Source organism: Oryx dammah, unplaced genomic scaffold (assembly GCF_014754425.2).
Source record: "Oryx dammah isolate SB20612 unplaced genomic scaffold, SCBI_Odam_1.1 HiC_scaffold_27, whole genome shotgun sequence".
In the NCBI taxonomy this organism is placed as follows: domain Eukaryota; kingdom Metazoa; phylum Chordata; class Mammalia; order Artiodactyla; family Bovidae; genus Oryx; species Oryx dammah.
The window spans coordinates 82,651,187-82,668,161 of NW_024070211.1; the positions used below are offsets into that span (position 1 = coordinate 82,651,187).

General features: G+C 35.4%; 1 protein-coding gene across 2 annotated transcripts in view; it reads left to right on the forward strand.

The window, feature by feature from the left end:
- The window catches only part of ARHGAP15 (Rho GTPase activating protein 15), a 704,757-nt gene that overhangs the window by 355,293 nt on the left and 332,489 nt on the right, over nt 1-16,975 (forward strand). For both annotated transcript variants that reach the window (XM_040228227.1, XM_040228226.1), the window contains exons 7-8: nt 1,846-1,944; nt 3,168-3,297. In XM_040228227.1, coding sequence (XP_040084161.1) covers nt 1,846-1,944; nt 3,168-3,297 — 229 coding nt within the window. The remainder of the gene's footprint in view (nt 1-1,845; nt 1,945-3,167; nt 3,298-16,975) is intronic.

A 16,975-nucleotide genomic window follows, 5' to 3' on the forward strand; every position in this document is an offset into this window, starting at 1 on the left:
ATGTTTGTTTCTAGCACTTTGAAAGTGTTCCTTTTTATAATTTTGATAATAGTTTATTTATAATGGCAGAGAAATAGGTTGTACATTTCATTTGGGCTAATTCATTTTTCTGTGTGTATGTTACCAAATTGTAACATTATGTAATACATTCATAATCAAAATATTTGCATTCAGATTAGGATGAAGGTAGAGGTCAAGGACATTACTAGTTTTCTTGGGTTAGTTAGAAGTGACCTTATATTTTTAGATTACTATTTCTGCAGCAACACTTTATATAAAGTAAATATTTGGAACTTTTTATAAGTAAAGAACATTGCAAGGGTGTTCAGATAATTAAGCAAACATCAGTTTAACTGTCTTTTACAAGATACATAAAACAGAGGACTATTTGGAGGCTATTTTGAGCTATCCTGAATCTTACACGCAATTTTATTAAAAAAAGAAAAAAGTGATAGGCCCTGGTAATCTGTCAAATTCTAGTGTGGGTAATTAAGTTCCCTTTTATTTTCTAATCTTTCACATATCTTAATTGCATGTACTTTGGATACTTCCTCTTCTAACTGTTGTAAAAAGTTGGGATCCGACTCACTCAACAATGATTATATTAATAGCAGCACTGAGTAATGTTGTATCTCTAAATATTTTTTCCTAAATATCAATGCAAATGAATATATCTGTATTGTGTAAACAAAGATTTCTTTAAGACTTCAGGATTGCTGTCATTAAATGTTACCATAAGAATCACTGAAACTTCAGAGTGAGCTATTTTGGGTAATTGTCACTTTAATAATAGAATTATGGAGGCATTTTATACCACAATTTGTGATTTTCTGAAGTAAGGCAGAGAAGAGGTGGCTAACTCCTGATTGAGTATTTTGAAATGTCTGTCCTCTAAACCTCTGAAGCCTTGCTTGATGCGTGACAGTAGTTGGGAAATGTTCATCTTCTTGGTGAAACAAAAAAGTCAATAATACAAAGGGAAAATCTTCATGGTTCAGATTGATAGCTTAAAACAAAGAGCATGTCCACACCTTCTCTAATCAAATTCTTCTCTAAGTAGTCCTTTATGTGCGAAATCAAGTTTTCTATAGGGTCTCATCCTTCTCTAACAATTCCAGGGGGGAAAAGGTTCCCTTTAATGAAAAACTTATAGTTGTACACTAAATATTGCCAACTACTTAACAGCCCTAAGTATCTGGAAGAGGAATGTTCCTCTGATACATACTATCCATGAAAGGTCCAAATATGTAAATGAACTTATATTCTAATGTACTCTCTTTGTGGGGAAATTGGTCTTTATTACTTTCCTATAGATCTTTTTGATAAGAAAGTAGAAATAGCCAAATGTTACTCATTAGAATGACCTTTTAGAAAAGTCTGCATTAGTCTCTTTGGTAAATAATCTGTTTTAGTAGCATCCATAAAAGGAAATCAAATATAGAGACACTATTAGATTTGAAAAAGACAAACAGGAAAGAGCCAAACATGCAGAATGAATTCTGACACACCCGGGTGCATTTTTCTGAGATTCTGACTTAAGTGGATACTGTCTGCATTATTCCGAACTTCCTGACTTGCTTTTCCATGAGTTGGAGTAATTCAGCTTTAGACCTACTCTGAGTTAATCGTTCTATTATTGAAATGATAATGTATTTGTTATGACATGAAGAAATGGTTTGTAGAGAGGAGTTCAAAATGATCCTAGTCTCCCAGTTCCCAGAAAGACAATTACTGGAATACAAGAAAATATCTCAGTGTATTAGTGTGTGTTTTTAAAGCATATATTTTAAAATGTAACAGATCATTTTATATGGTTTGCTCACCTGTTGATTTTTTTTTTTTTAGATCACAACTTTATCAGGAAATGAGTTCCTTCTGCAGTCCGATATTGACTTCATCATATTGGATTGGTTCCATGCTATCAAAAATGCAATTGACAGATTGGTATGTATTTGTTTTAACTGTTACCTTTATTAATTAGAATGTAATCTTTTAAACCTATTGCTTATGCATATTGTACACATACATTTAAGTAGATCCTATGAATTTAGAGTTATTAAGTTATTTTAATTTAAACAGTCGACTAATGCCATTTTCGGAGAAGGCAATGAAGACAGGATTTGTGAAACTAAATGACATTTGATTTCTCTCTTTAAAAATACAAGACATTCATTTGCTTTCTGAAATAACATAGACATTGATTTAGTGAAGGCTTTATAAAGCAAACAAGAACTTAATAACTACTAAATTTTCACATTTTCAGTTTATACAATCTGTAATACATATTCTTGAAAATAAATATCAGTGTATTTAAGCCCATACTCACTGTTATAATACTAGTAAATAATAATCCTTTGTATTGATTTTCATTGTTCTTCCAGCTAAGCTAGATTGTTCTCGTGAAAATTACATATCTAGAACTTCATGAAATTACCCTAAATCACAAGTTTAAAGTATGTTCTTAAAAGAGTCAAATAATTTAAAACTACTCATTTTATACTGTTTCTCAACCAAACATCTTATTTAGGACACTGATGTTTGCAAAATCTTGACAAGAAAATATTGAGAGCTTTTAATAAGGTATAAAAATAATAACATTTTTGTGATTTTATTGTGATTTAATCACACACTTCCGTTGTATTATTTTGGTATCAAAACTTTAAAAAATAAAATAGCAAGTAAGTTTTTCCCCACTATCATTATAGTTCCCTTATCCAGGCACGCATGTGTACACACATCCACACACATGCACATGCATTTTTTATCATTATGAGCAAACTCTGGAGTAAAACTGCCTGAGTTTGAAAGTTTGAATCTGATTTTTCTAGCTGTGTGGCCTTAGGGAAATTGTTTATCTCTTTTGGCTTCAGTCATCTTGTCTGGAAAATAAGGATAATAAAATACCTACCTCATGGGAAATCTGTGATGAGTAATTGAATTAATGCATGGAGTGCTTAGGCTATGCACAGCATTTAATAAGTAATATTATATATATATACATATATATCATTTACAATTTGAAAATTAAGCTTAACATAGGGGCCCTATTTCAAAATAATTATCTTAATATGAACTTCTTATTAATCTAACATCCAAATAGATCACAGAACTATTTAGTGAATTTTTTTCTTCTATGTAAAATTGTTCCATCTAATTGCTATTTCCAGCCAAAGGATCCAAGTAGTCATTCAAGAAACCTGGAATTATTTAAAATCCAGAGATCTTCCAGTTCTGAACTACTAAGTCACTATGATAGTGATATAAAAGAACAGAAACCAGAGCACAGAAAATCTTTAAGTAAGTATTTTTTTGACTAGCTCATTTTAACTTTGTTTAAACTCAGTGCTTATGAAATGTAGATATAGTGAAATGAGATTTGAACCAAACTGATGCTACTCATGGATGATTCATAGCCATTCCTTTAGCCAGGAATTCACGCACTCGAGGGCAGTCTGAGTGCTTTGCTCACATCATTGTTGGTAATACCTTTTGAGAAAATAATTATTTCAAGGTCATGGTCTCTGCTTACAGCAAACTTCTGAATCTAAGTAATAACCATGGCGTTCAGATTGGTGATTGATTTCGAGAGTGGGAAATGTCAAGCGTCTCCAAACCTTGGTATGCTGACTATTTGATTTTCATACATTAAAAGATATATGAGTGACCTGACATAAACCAACAGGCTATGCAACTTTTCATTTGTTTCATCCACCAGAAAGATTTAGAAATGTGTAATGTGGACTAGATATCCTCCAAGGTCACATCTAAGTCTGATTTTCTAAAATAAATAAATAAATAAAAGGATTTGAAGTGAAAAGGACCAGTCTGCCAGTCTGTTCACTTATATAGTGACCTTGAGCATAACTGTTAATCTTTTTCACGCTTTTTGTTGTGGTTGTTCAGTCACTAAGTCGTGTCCGACTTCGTGGCCTCACGCACTGCAGCATGTCAGGCTTCCCTGTCCTTCACTATCTCCTGGAGTTTGCTCAAACTCATGTTCATTGAGTTAGTGATGCCATCCAACCATCTCATATTCTGTCATTCCCTTTTCCTCCTGCCTTCAATATTTCCCAGCATCAGGGTCTTTTGGTGGCCAAAGTGTTGGACCTTCAGCTTCCCAGCATCAGTCCTATGAGTGAGTATTTAGGACTGATTTCCTTTAGGATTGACTGGTTTGATCGCCTTGCTTTCCAAGAGACTCTCAAGAGTCTTCTGTTTTCACCCTGTTTCTTCCTCAATAAAGAGTGTTATGGAAAGGTGTTGTGCATTTCTCACAGAGTTGATTTGAATCTCAACTCCCTGAAAGAACAAGTAGATATCTCTGGAATCAGAGAAAAACAATTTCCCAAAGTCTCATAAATTATAGTACTTTTCTGGGATCATCTATCAACACACATTCAGTCTTCTGAAAATCACCAGTTTTTCTGCCATTTCCATCTGACTAAAGATTATGTTATATCCTGTAATTATATCCTAGCTTTTTGAACTTAAGGAGAACTCAGTAAGTAGAGAAAGGCTGATTATAGAATATTTGCATATCTACATTTGTATATGTGTATTTGCATATCTACATGTGTACAGGAGCTTCCCTTGTAGCTCAGCTGGTAAAGAATCTGCCTGTAATGCGGGAGACACCAGTTCGATTCCTGGATCAGGACTATCTCCTGGAGAAGGGATAAGCTACCTTCTCCAGTATTCTTGGGCTTCCCTGGTGGCTCAGGCAGTAAAGAATCCTCCTGCAATGCTGGAGACCTGGGTTCGACCCCTGGGTTGGGAAGATCCCTTGGAGAAGGGAATGGCTACCCACTCCAGTATTCTGGCCTGGAGAATTCCATGGACTGTATATCCATGGAGTTGCAGAAAGTCGGACATGACTGAGCAAATTTCACTCACTCACTCATGTGTACACAAGTAAATATGCTAGATGACCATATATGTATATACATATATTTGTGTGCATCAGAGAATAATATATATACATATATATATACACATAAATATACATGTACACTCCCTCACATGACAAGATAGAAGGAGGTTAGTTATATGTGATAATATATCTTCTAAATCTAAATTGTTATGAGTCTGAATCTAGAGACAGCATGATAACTTTGAGAAAGAGCACCCTTTCAAAATTGTCATGATTCAGAGAACCATGCCATAATTTCAATATCTGTTGGTACATATTTGGTTAGCCAGTTGTGTTAAGTTAGAACTTAAAATTACCAATGTTAATGTCTTAGACTTTATGGTGCATTAAAATTAAATTATTTGTGGAAAATAAGCAGTGCCATTAAAAAAAATCCCATATGATGGTACAGTTTGATATTATCTCATCTGAGGATTTCTCTTTATTTCTTGCTCATTGTCCTTCTTGACTTAATATGGGTACAGACATAAGATTTTAGAATTAGAATTTGATTGTGAGTACATAGCTAATGTTAACTGTATAAACATTTTGTAGTAGGTATAAAAAGAGAAGGAAATGGCAACCCACTCTAGTATTCTTGCCTAGAAAATCCTGTGGGCAGAGAAGCCTGGTTGGCTGCTGTCCGTAGGGTTGCACAGAGTCAGACTCGACTGAAGTGACTCAGTAGCAGCAGCAGCAGCAGCAGCAGTGGCAGTAGGTATAAAATGAGGTATGAGGCAGTGAGCATTAGCTCTGGAATCTCATATATAATTGCTGGTCTGGAGCAGACTTTGACACATTTCTAAAGTCTAAAGCTCAGGAGAAAATTAAGGTTTGTAAAAGTATGTATGAGAAACATTGAGGTAAATGGATTTTGTATTCAACAATAGTCACTTGAAATGTTTTCAGACCATATTGGGGAAAAGAAATTCCTACAAGTAGAACACCAATCACCTGTTTTGAACTTTTTTTAGTGGGAAAGACAATTATTTGTCTATTTTGGGCCTTCATTTAGTCTTGTCTAAATACAAGGAAAGAGACATATGATTAATTCTATTCATTTCAAAGTGTATTTAACTGTATAAGAACCTTATATTTGCTTTTTTCTTTGCAGCTAAAAAAACAATGATACCGAGAAAGTATTGAGTACTTACTATCCAGGCATTGTTCTAAGTGCATGTGTTACACTGATTTACTTAATCCTCCAGTAACCCAATGACATAGGTACTATTATTAACCCTATTTTATAGATAGGAAACTGAGGCAGAGAAAATTAAAACAACTTGTACAAAGACAAGTTATGGAGACAAGCTTCAAACTCAAGGAAACCAATATTAGACTCAGTGCTTTTAACAATAAAACTAGAATGAAGTGAACAAATAAAAGGTACACTTAGTTTATATCAACCTTGGACTTGGATGGAAATATTAAAAATGATATCCATATAAATCAATAAACTTAAATAGAGACCCAAAAACATATTAGCAAAAGAATTAAAACCAGATGTTGACTTTGGACTTTGATTTCACTGTTAAACTAAAAGGGTCATTTAATCTTTAACACTAGCCCTAATTTTAGAAAATGCTTCTTTTCTGTATTTTGGTAGATATTAATAGTTTTAAGCCTTTTTTAGGACTAATCTATTTTTTTGCACAGTAGGATACTGTTAATATCCATCTATTACTTTGAATTAAGTTCATTCAGTATTTACATATTCATTTTCATTTGAAAAGCATAATGATTGACCTACCCATACAATATGAAATTAGCTAGGCATTTGAAATAGTGATTGGCATATTTTATATCTGATGCTTTTTACAATATTTTCTGAAGAAATAGGCCCTATGAAACCCCTCTGATCTTAGTTCCAGATTTGAACACCCAAACTTAGGTTTTTAAAACATGCATTTTGTTTTACAGCACCCTCTTGAGATTAAATAATTATATGAAGTTAGAGATTGACAATATCTCCTTCCTTATTAGCAGTCTAAGCACAGACTTTACTGTCAGTTTGCTGCCTTTGGCTTCCTGTGCCCTTGATGTTCCCACGAGTTTTGTCGCCAAGATTGTAGACAGATAAAGCCAGAATTACTTTTTTTAAAGGCATGTGAATATCATTAGCAGCTAACAGGTGGTCATTTCATTGTCCAGTTTCTCTGTATAACATGGGAAAAATATGTACTCTCAGTGAGTGAATTCAGAAAGTTAAGTGCTTAAATATACTCTCCTTTTAAAAATATGATTCTAACCTGCCAACACTATTAAGTACTAATCAGATATTTTAAGATATCAGTTGAGTCTAACAGACAAGAAGCCAGAACATTCAATGTGAGGGCCAAATCACTGTGGGAAATTCAGGACACCAGCATGGGATGAGAGTGGGAGCGCTGCTCTCCAGGGACGGCTGTTATGGAAAGTGGAGAATCAATCAAAGAAAATGCTAACATATTTTTCCAAGGAAAAAGAACTATCTTCCACTGATGGCAAAGAGGAAAGCCTCAAATATAAACCCAAAAAGTCCTGGAGAGCTTTCTCAACTTTTCTGAGCTTTACTCTCTAGATCTATAAAAATGGATCTAATACTGTCCTTGCAGCATCGACTGAGAATGTGAAATCAGATATGTAAATACTTAGTTCACAGCAGGCACTCAATAAGTAGGAGCTCTTATTATTATCCTCTGTGTCCCCAAGCAGATGGCACCAAAATAGGGCATGAGCCAAGGGTGGTGTCTGATGAAAGATTGGAGCAGGGCATATATACTTCACATCCTCTTTCTGAGAGTAGAGAAAATAGGGGAAAGGAGTCAGTTCTGTATATTGGAGTAATGGCTGCAAAAATCTAAATATGAGCAGCTGGTCTTTCCCCTAGTCACTCCCCAGGTGAAAATGACAGCCAGGGCATTCTTGGGAGCAACACACCAGGAACTCATACAAGGGACCCAAGAGATACTCTTGATTCTTTTATGCCCAGAAGAGCAGGTCATTAAAAAGTCCCAGTTGATGGAAAGCTTTCAGCATCTAGACATTTCACCATTGCTTTATCCATAGCTCTAGTTTACTCACTCATCGTGTATTTATTGTTTTTCATTAATAGATATACCTAAAGGCACGCAACTAAAATTCTTGGTTCCACTCATCTGTATTTCCAATTTTTTAAAATTATTTTTGCATTTAGGTTGCGTGTAAGGAGTAATATGTTTCAGGTTCATCAATTGCTGAGCTGTAAAATCCATATATGGGAATCTTGAATAAATTTTATGAAAAATTGATACTTAGCATTATAAATAAGCACCCCCAAATGAACATAAGTTAGAAGAATAAAATCAGGCGTAATAGAATCAAAAGGAAATGGGTTTCCTTTTAGCTGTGCTTTGATGAAAGTATCATAAAAACCAAAAGTGTTCTGGGTGAAATCCTAAAAGTATTTAGATATGAATTTCCTAATTCCATAGCTTCTTACCAGTGTGTAATAAAAAATGTATGCACAAGGCTACAGGAATAAAGATAAGAATGGAAGAACTGGATTCTCATATTTATACAGTCTAGAAAATTTAAATGTTTGTGAAACTTTAGTGATATCTTTGTTTAAAAATTTGCCTGCAAAGTAATACTGATCACACCAAGTTAAAACAAGTGTGATAGAGAAGGCAATTAATTTTTGTACTAATCTAAATGATTATAATACTGGCCTTCCACAACTATGAGTAGACTATGTTCTCAAAATCCAATTTTAAACTGATTGCTTAGACCTCAACATATTTTCAAAAGGAAATTGTATACTGGCCACAGAAGCACACTTGAATCTTAGGCAATCATTTTGAATGTTGTTTTTAGTAAATAATTCATTCTGAATTTGTTGCATCTCTGGCCCTAGAAGATCTGCCTTCCAAGTAGCATTGCTTTCCATCTGATTTCCTTTTTCCTCCTCCCCGACCCTTGCACCAGCTCCACCAATACAATTAGGATTCTCAGAATGGCTTTGGCCAAGAGGTTCCTGGACCCTGAAAATCCCCAGTGATGGCAGGGAGGGAAGGCAAGAAATAGTGAGAAAATGAGAGGAAGGAGGCCTGGAGAGGAAATTTTTGCAACATGGGTGGGGGAAGTGAATCCTCAGCTGTTCTATGTATGAAATATGTATAATGACAGATTAGTCTGGCATTGTCCCGAATTCTAACATTTGTGGAATCTAGGTGGTATCTATAGAAGTGATCATGATGCTATCGTTTTCTGTATGTCCGAAAGTTTCACAATTAAAAACTGGAGCATACACACACAGACAATTAAATATTACTCATGTTCAAAATTCAATAAAAGAATATACTTTTTTTCAAATTGCAGTTTGAAAATTTTAAAAGAAGGATCAAATTTTCTTTATATGAGTCACATTAAGATCTCTTTAAATATGAAACATTAAGTCACTGTTTTCCTCCTTTTTCTCCAAAAGCCAGTATATTTCTCTTATGACTATTGTGACCTTTCTGATAACTATATAATTAAGAAAATTTATTAAAATGTTTATTATTATCCAAAATGGAAAAGTCATACTAGTTTCTTGGATAGATATGTAATTAACGATTGTTTGAAACATATTGTGAGGGCTGTTATGGAGACTCATATAAATACATATTTTAAAGTTTCTTCTTATTAGGAATTTTGTATGAAACAGCCTAATCTTGCCAATGCATGAAAGTAATAAGATGAATAAGCCATCTGCCAAGAAAATGAAAACAATATTAAAATTGCACAAATAAATTATATCTATCTTTAAAAAAAGAGAAACTCTTACCTGGATACAACAAAAAATCATAATAGTTGTGTAGAATATTATGGGTTATTGTGTTTTAGTGAGTTTCAGATTCAAGTAAGATGGTCAATTATCTGATTCTTTTTTCCCACTAAAATCAATATTGGTACCCTGGCACCAGTTTCATTCAATATCCAGCTGAGAAAAATAAACTATTGAACTAAAGTGTGAAAATAAAAATAATTTTGTTTTACTATAGTTATAAGACAGACAATTCTGAGAAACAGTGAGTGTCAATTCTCTTCTTGATTATTTTTTACAGGTTAAAGGAGTTCTTTATTTCAACATATTCCAATTTAGTGAAGAAAAAAATAAAAAGTTTTAAAAGGGCATTTACATTGCCAAAGCTGGAACATTATGAGAAAAAAATAACCCAGTAAAGATAAGATACACACTTGATAATCAGGCATCTGAATTACTTTGTCAAAACAGTATTATTCATGAAGGTTCCAGGGCTTCACCAAGGCACTGTGTGACCACAGCAATGTTCTGACATGTGTTCCCAAGATAGTTAACAGCAATTCAACTTTCCTGGGGCCCATAGATTACAGACTCTTCAAAACATTCAGTTCTCCATGAATCATCGGATAAACAGACTTAGTTATAAGCTGAGCAAAGAATGTTCTGATTAATCTCTTCCTTCCCATCCAAGGGGTTGATCTCGCTCTTCGACCTGTGGGTGTCTATTGTCATGTATCTTGTAGCATCAGCTACTCTGGAAGTCTATCTAACCCTAGCAGCACTCAAGCACTAGATCACCCCGTCTCCTCTTGACCCTGGCAGTAACTCCCTGACCATTTTTCCCCTTAGATGAACTGCATTTAATCAATTTCTGATTTCATTAGGTCAAATGGCATCTTTCTTTCAATAATAGGCCAAATCCAGAGGGCTTCTTTGCTCTAACTCTACAGCAATATTTCCTTAGCATTAATACACTACTGTGATTGTAAACAACAGAAAAAATATCCTTTGATTTCCTCTGAAAATTTCTCCCGTCTTTATTCCATGAACCTAGAATGGGCATATATTAATATTTTATTGTTAAGTTAGCTGTATAATATGTGTTGACCAGTGTCATATCGTTTACAGTATGTTAGCTAGACATGATGGTTAAAGCATTCTTATAGTAAATCCCTGTGCAGAAAGAAAGCATTTTTTTGAATGTTAAGTGATCAACTCTTTTTGTATATAGAATTTATTTGGTATACTCATTGTAGTTTCTGGTGTATAGGAATAATGCTATTTTTTTTAATCCTAAAAAAATTAATTAGCATTTTAATCTCTTTATTTGGGTGTCTCAAATAAGCCCAATATTAGGCTTAGGGTAAATATTTAACTGTAAACATGTATAATCAATGCTATTTTTTTAGAAAATAAGTTTATTCCTCATTACTCATTACTATGTAAGTCCACATCCATGTAAGGAAAATCGGGTATTGCTTTCATCTCAAAGTATGAGTTGTATCCAAAAATACTAGCTTTTTTAATCCAAATTCAATAAAATGTGATCTATAACATTAGCTTCCTTCAAGAAATGCCTTGTGGATGACTTGAGAATGGTAAATCAGTCTGCCAATTCATCTTTCTTTGATTATTTAAGTAGCACCTGATGCCAAATACTCCTGCTACCCAATTTCAGTACTGTAAATAATAGACTCTTTTGTATACAAAATTAATTGACCTGAGAAAATAGAGGTAAAATAGGAGAGGCAATGGTCAAATACAAAATGTGACGGGAGAGTACCATCAGAGATGGTGCCCTCTGAACTAGAGTCAAAAGTTAAGAACAAATTCTAATCAAATTACTGCATTGGAATGACTCAAGTAAAAGTTCCTCAACAGAAAGAACTTTATGACTTGGATCCCCTTCTCTGGTTGTTTCCCATCCCAGGTTGTTACTGGTTGTTCCAGTAAAATGATGCTGATATAATTCCTGATACATACCACTCTGTTCTGATGTTTCCATTTAACTTCTCTTTGCTAGATTAACATCCTGTTTGACTCACCTCAAGCTACACTTCCTCCAAAAGCTTTCCCAAATTTCTGTGGTGAGTCAGGAGATCCTCAATATTCAGTACACATCTCTTCCATTGTAATAGACAAAGTGTATTACAACAAGCTAGGTGTCAATGTCTGTTTGTCTATCCATTAGACTGCTAGACTCTGAAGAAGACTCTGTCTCATTTACCTTTATCTGCAGCTAGCAAAGTGGCTTGATGATATTTGAAAGTACTCAGAAATGTGCAATGATAAATTAGTGAATGAACAGATGAGGGTATTCAAATGATCATTACTAATATACTTCTCATTCTGTGCTAAAAATTAAGATAAAATTGCTAAAATATTTTTAGGAAAGTAATAGATTATTGCTTCATCCTGGCTACTTGTACTGGTTTGGCTTTTTAAAGTCAGTATTTGTATGCCTCTCTAAATTTTCTCTTGGACTGTGAATCTCAAAGCAATGACATTTTTTTTAATAGGTCTCATGCACTGTACCTAGCAATATCATGTACACATATGTGTTTTATCATACAATGAAGATAAAAATGACTAAGATTTGGAGGAGAGAAAAGAGAAAATCCTAGTTCCTTTGCTTAAATTTACTGTCCTCTCAGCATCTTTCTATCATGCCTTCTAGCCTCCAGTTTTAATTGAGAGAATCTTCTGGTTCACAGTAATTCTTGATGCTGTCCTGTGGGCTCTGACTTAGAATTTTCAAGGCTCTATTGGAGGCAAGGAAAAAGGAGAAACTCTATAATGTATAAAATGATAGTAATAGTAGTTTTGATAATTTTTAGAAGACTGAGAATAGTTTCCTTTATGGTCAGTAAATTTGAAAAAATCTAGGAAATTTATGAAAATCCATACAAAAGTTAGAAAAGTGTACATATCTTCAAAAAGTTGTTGGGATTGTGCTGAAAATTTGTGTCTAAGAATCTTAAATTGTATGTACAATTTTTACCTCCAAGATAAACTAGCCATAAGATTTGGACAAGTTTCTTAAGTCTCTGGAAACTGACTTTATAGGTAAATACAGTGGATACTTTTAATATAAATCTAACATACATATACACAATACATATCTGATCTAAGGAGATAATTTTAATATATATATTACATCCAAGGATAATATATATACTATATTTAAAATATATCCAAGAACTATATAGATTTTTATTACAGTATAGATATCAGACATAATGATTTCTAAATGGGCATACTCTAAGTAAAATAATCATGACCTTTGTCTGCTATAAATTCATCAAATCTTCTCTTTAAAAATATAAAAGGAATGCACTTTGCCCATGATTTGTAAGGTTGGCAAAATCAGACTAAATAAATGCATAATTTATCAAAGGCTTATTTTTTAATATCTTCATTATTCCATTGATTCCCATAGCATTATGTACATGTTAATCTTCCATTCCCTTAAGAGATTCTGAGTGTTATGAGGAATAAACCATTGGTTTTCCCATTCCTGAGTGTGAACCTGATGTAGCAATCTCTAAGGATTAAATATCACCCACTGTCACTTGCCTATTCTTTTTTGCATAAAAGAACAAAATGATGCAGTGGTAAAATTTTGACAAAAAGTCATATAATTTCACCTAAAAAAGCAAGGAAAGATTTTGTTTGATTTTAATATTTTATACATACATGAAAGTGAAAGTGAAAGTGAAGTCGCTCAGTTGTGTCCGACTCTTTGCGATCCCATGGACTCTAGCCTACCAAGCTCCTTCCTCCATGGGATTCTCCAGGCATGAATACTGGAGTGAGTTGCCATTTATATGTGTATATATGTATATATAAATTCTAGTATATATTATATCATGCACATATATACATATACTTGACTTCCCTGGTGGCTTAGATGGTAAAAGAATCTGCCTACAGTGCAGGAGACCCGGGTTTGATCCCTGAGTCGGGAAGATCCCCTGGAGAAGGAAATTGCAATCCACTCCAGTACACTTGCCTGGAAAATCCCATGGACAGAGAAGCCTGGTAGGCTACAATTGATGGTGTGGCAAAGAGTCGGACACGACTGAGTGACTGCACTTTCACTTTCACATATACTCACATGAACTAAGCTAAATATTATAACTCAGCTGGTGATAGATACCTTTTTTTCTGAAAGTAAATTGAAGAAAGTAGGGAAAACTACTAGACCATTCAGGTATGACCTAAATCAAATCCCTTATGATTATACAGTGGAAGTGAGAAATAGATTTAAGGGACTAGATCTGATAGATAAAGTGCCTGATGAACTATGGACTGAGGTTCATGACATTGTACAGGAGACAGGGATCAAGACCATCCTCATGGAAAAGAAATGCAAAAAAGCAAAATGGCTGTCTAAGGAGGCCTTACAAATAGCTGTGAAAAGAAGAGAAGCGAGAAGCAAAGGAGAAAAGGAAAGATATAAGGATCTTGATGCAGAGTTCCAAAGAATAGCAAGAAGAGATAAGAAAGCCTTCTTCAGTGATCAATGCAAAGAAATAGAGGAAAAGAACAGAAAGGGAAAGACTAGAGATCTCTTCAAGAAAATTAGAGATACCAAGGGAACATTTCATGCAAAGATGGGCTCGATAAAGGACAGAAATGGTATGGACCTAACAGAAGCAGAAGATATTAAGAAGAGGTGGCAAGAATACACAGAAGAACTGTACAAAAAAGATCTTCACGACCAATATAATTACGATGGTGTGATCACTCACCTAGAGCCAGACATCCTGGAATGTGAAGTCAAGTGGGCCTTAGAAAGCATCACTACGAACAAAGCTAGTGGAGGTGATGGAATTTCAGTGGAGCTATTTCAAGTCCTGAAAGATGATGCTGGGAAAGTGCTGCACTCAATAGGCCAGCAAATTTGGAAAACTCAGCAGTGGCCACAAGACTGGAAAAGGTCAGGTTTCATGCCAATCCCAAAGAAAGGAAATGCCAAAGAATGCTTAAACTACCAAACAATTGCATTCATCTCACATGCTAGTAAAGTAATGCTCAAAATTCTCCAAGCCAGGCTTCAGCAATACGTGAACTGTGAACTTCCAGATGTTCAAGCTGGTTTTAGAAAAGGTAGAGGAACCAGAGATCAAATTGCCAATGTCCACTGGATCATCAAAAAAGCAAGAGATTTCCAGAAAAACATCTATTTCTGCTTTATTGACTATGCTAAAGCCTTTGACTGTGTGGATCACAATAAACTGTGGACAATTCTGAAAGAGATGGGAATACCAGACCACCTGACCTGCCTCTTGAGAAATCTGTATGCAGGTCAGGAAGCAACAGTTAGAACTGGACATGGAACAACAGACTGGTTCCAAATAGGAAAAGGAGTACGTCAAAGCTGTATACTGTCACCCTGCTTAACTTATATGCAGAGTACTTCATGAGAAATGCTGGGCTGGAAGAAGCACAAGCTGGAATCAAGATTGCCAGGAGAAATATCAATAACCTCAGATATGCAGATGACACCACCATTATGGCAGAAAGTGAAGAGGAAAAAAAAAAAAAGAAAGTGAAGAGGAGCTAAAAAGCCTCTTAATGAAAGTGAAAGAAGAGAGTGAAAAAGTTGGCTTAAAACTCAACATTCAGAAAATGAAGATCATGGCATCCGGTCCCATCACTTCATGGGAAATAGATGAGGAAACAGTGGAAACAATGTCAGACTTTATTTTGGGGGTCTCCAAAATCACTGCAGATGGTGACTGCAGCCATGAAATTAAAAGACACTTACTCCTTGGAAGAAAAGTTATGACCAACCTAGATAGCATTTTGAAAAGCAGAGACATTACTTTGCCAAGAAAGGTCCATCTAGTCAAGGCTATGGTTTTTCCAGTGGTCATGTATGGATGTGAGAGTTGGACTGTGATGAAAGCTGAGCTCTGAAGAATTAATGCTTTTGAACTGTGATGTTGGAGAAGACTCTTGAGAGTCCCTTGGACTGTAAGAAGATCCAACCAATCCATTCTAAAGGAGATCAGCCCTGGGTGTTCTTTGGAAAAAATTATGCTTAAGTTGAAACTCCAGTACTTTGGCCACCTCATGCGAAGAGTTGACTCATTGGAAAAGACTCTGATGCTGGGAGAGATTGGGGATAGGAGGAGAAGGGGACGACAGAGGATGAGATGGCTGGATGGCATCATTGACTCGATGGACGTGAGTTTGAGTGAACTCTGGGTGACGGTGATGGACAGGGAGGCCTGGCGTGCTGTGATTCATGGGGTCGCAAAGAGTCGGACATGACTGAGCGACTGAACTGAACTGAACTGAAAAATATCAAAACCACATGATTACAGAGCCACTTATATGGAGTAAACCAAAAGATTCTAAAAGTCTGGTCTGACCAAGGCACACTATATTGACAGACTGGTAGGTATCCTAGGATGCTCCTATATCTGCTCTGCCTGGATGAAGGGAGTTGATAAGTGTCAGGGGCAGTCCTAGCTGACCAAGGCTTCTGTCATTTACTGAAGCCAGGATCTCCCTGTTCCATTACACTGCAAATGCCCACGTTATAAATCATGACCTTCTGATGATTACTTCTCTTCATCCACATTACCTAAGAACAGAGTCCAAAACATAGTGGTGTCCAATATTAAAGGTCTGAGTGGGTGTGGGGCCACCCAAGATGGATGGGTCATGGTGGAGAGGTCTGACAGAATGTGGTCCATTGGAGAGGGGAATGGCAAGCTACTTCAGTAGTCTTGCCTTGAGAACCCCATAAACAGTATGAAAAGGCAAAAGGATAGGACACTGAAAGATGAACTCCCCAGGTTGGTAAGTGCCCAATATGCTACTGGGGATCAGTGGGGAAATGACTCCAGAAAGAATGAAGGGATGGAGCCAAAGCAAAAACAACACCCAGCTGTGGATGGGACTGGTGATAGAAGCAGGGTCTGATGCTGTAAAAAGAGATATTGCATAGGAACCTGGAATGTCAGGTCCATGAATCAAGGCAAATTGGAAGTGGTAAAACAGGAGATGGCAAGAGTGAACATCGACATTCTAGGAATCAGCGAACTAAGATGGACTGGAATGGGTGAATTTAACTCAGATGACCATTATATCTACTACTACGGGCAGGAATCACTTAGAAGAAATGGAGTAGCCATCATAGGCAACAAAAGAGTCCAAAATGCAGTACTTGGATGCAATCTCAAAAACAACAGAATGATCTCTGTTCGTTTCCAAGGCAAACCACTCAATGTCATGGTAATCCAAGTCTATGCCCTGACCAGTAATGCTGAAGAAGCTGAAGTTGA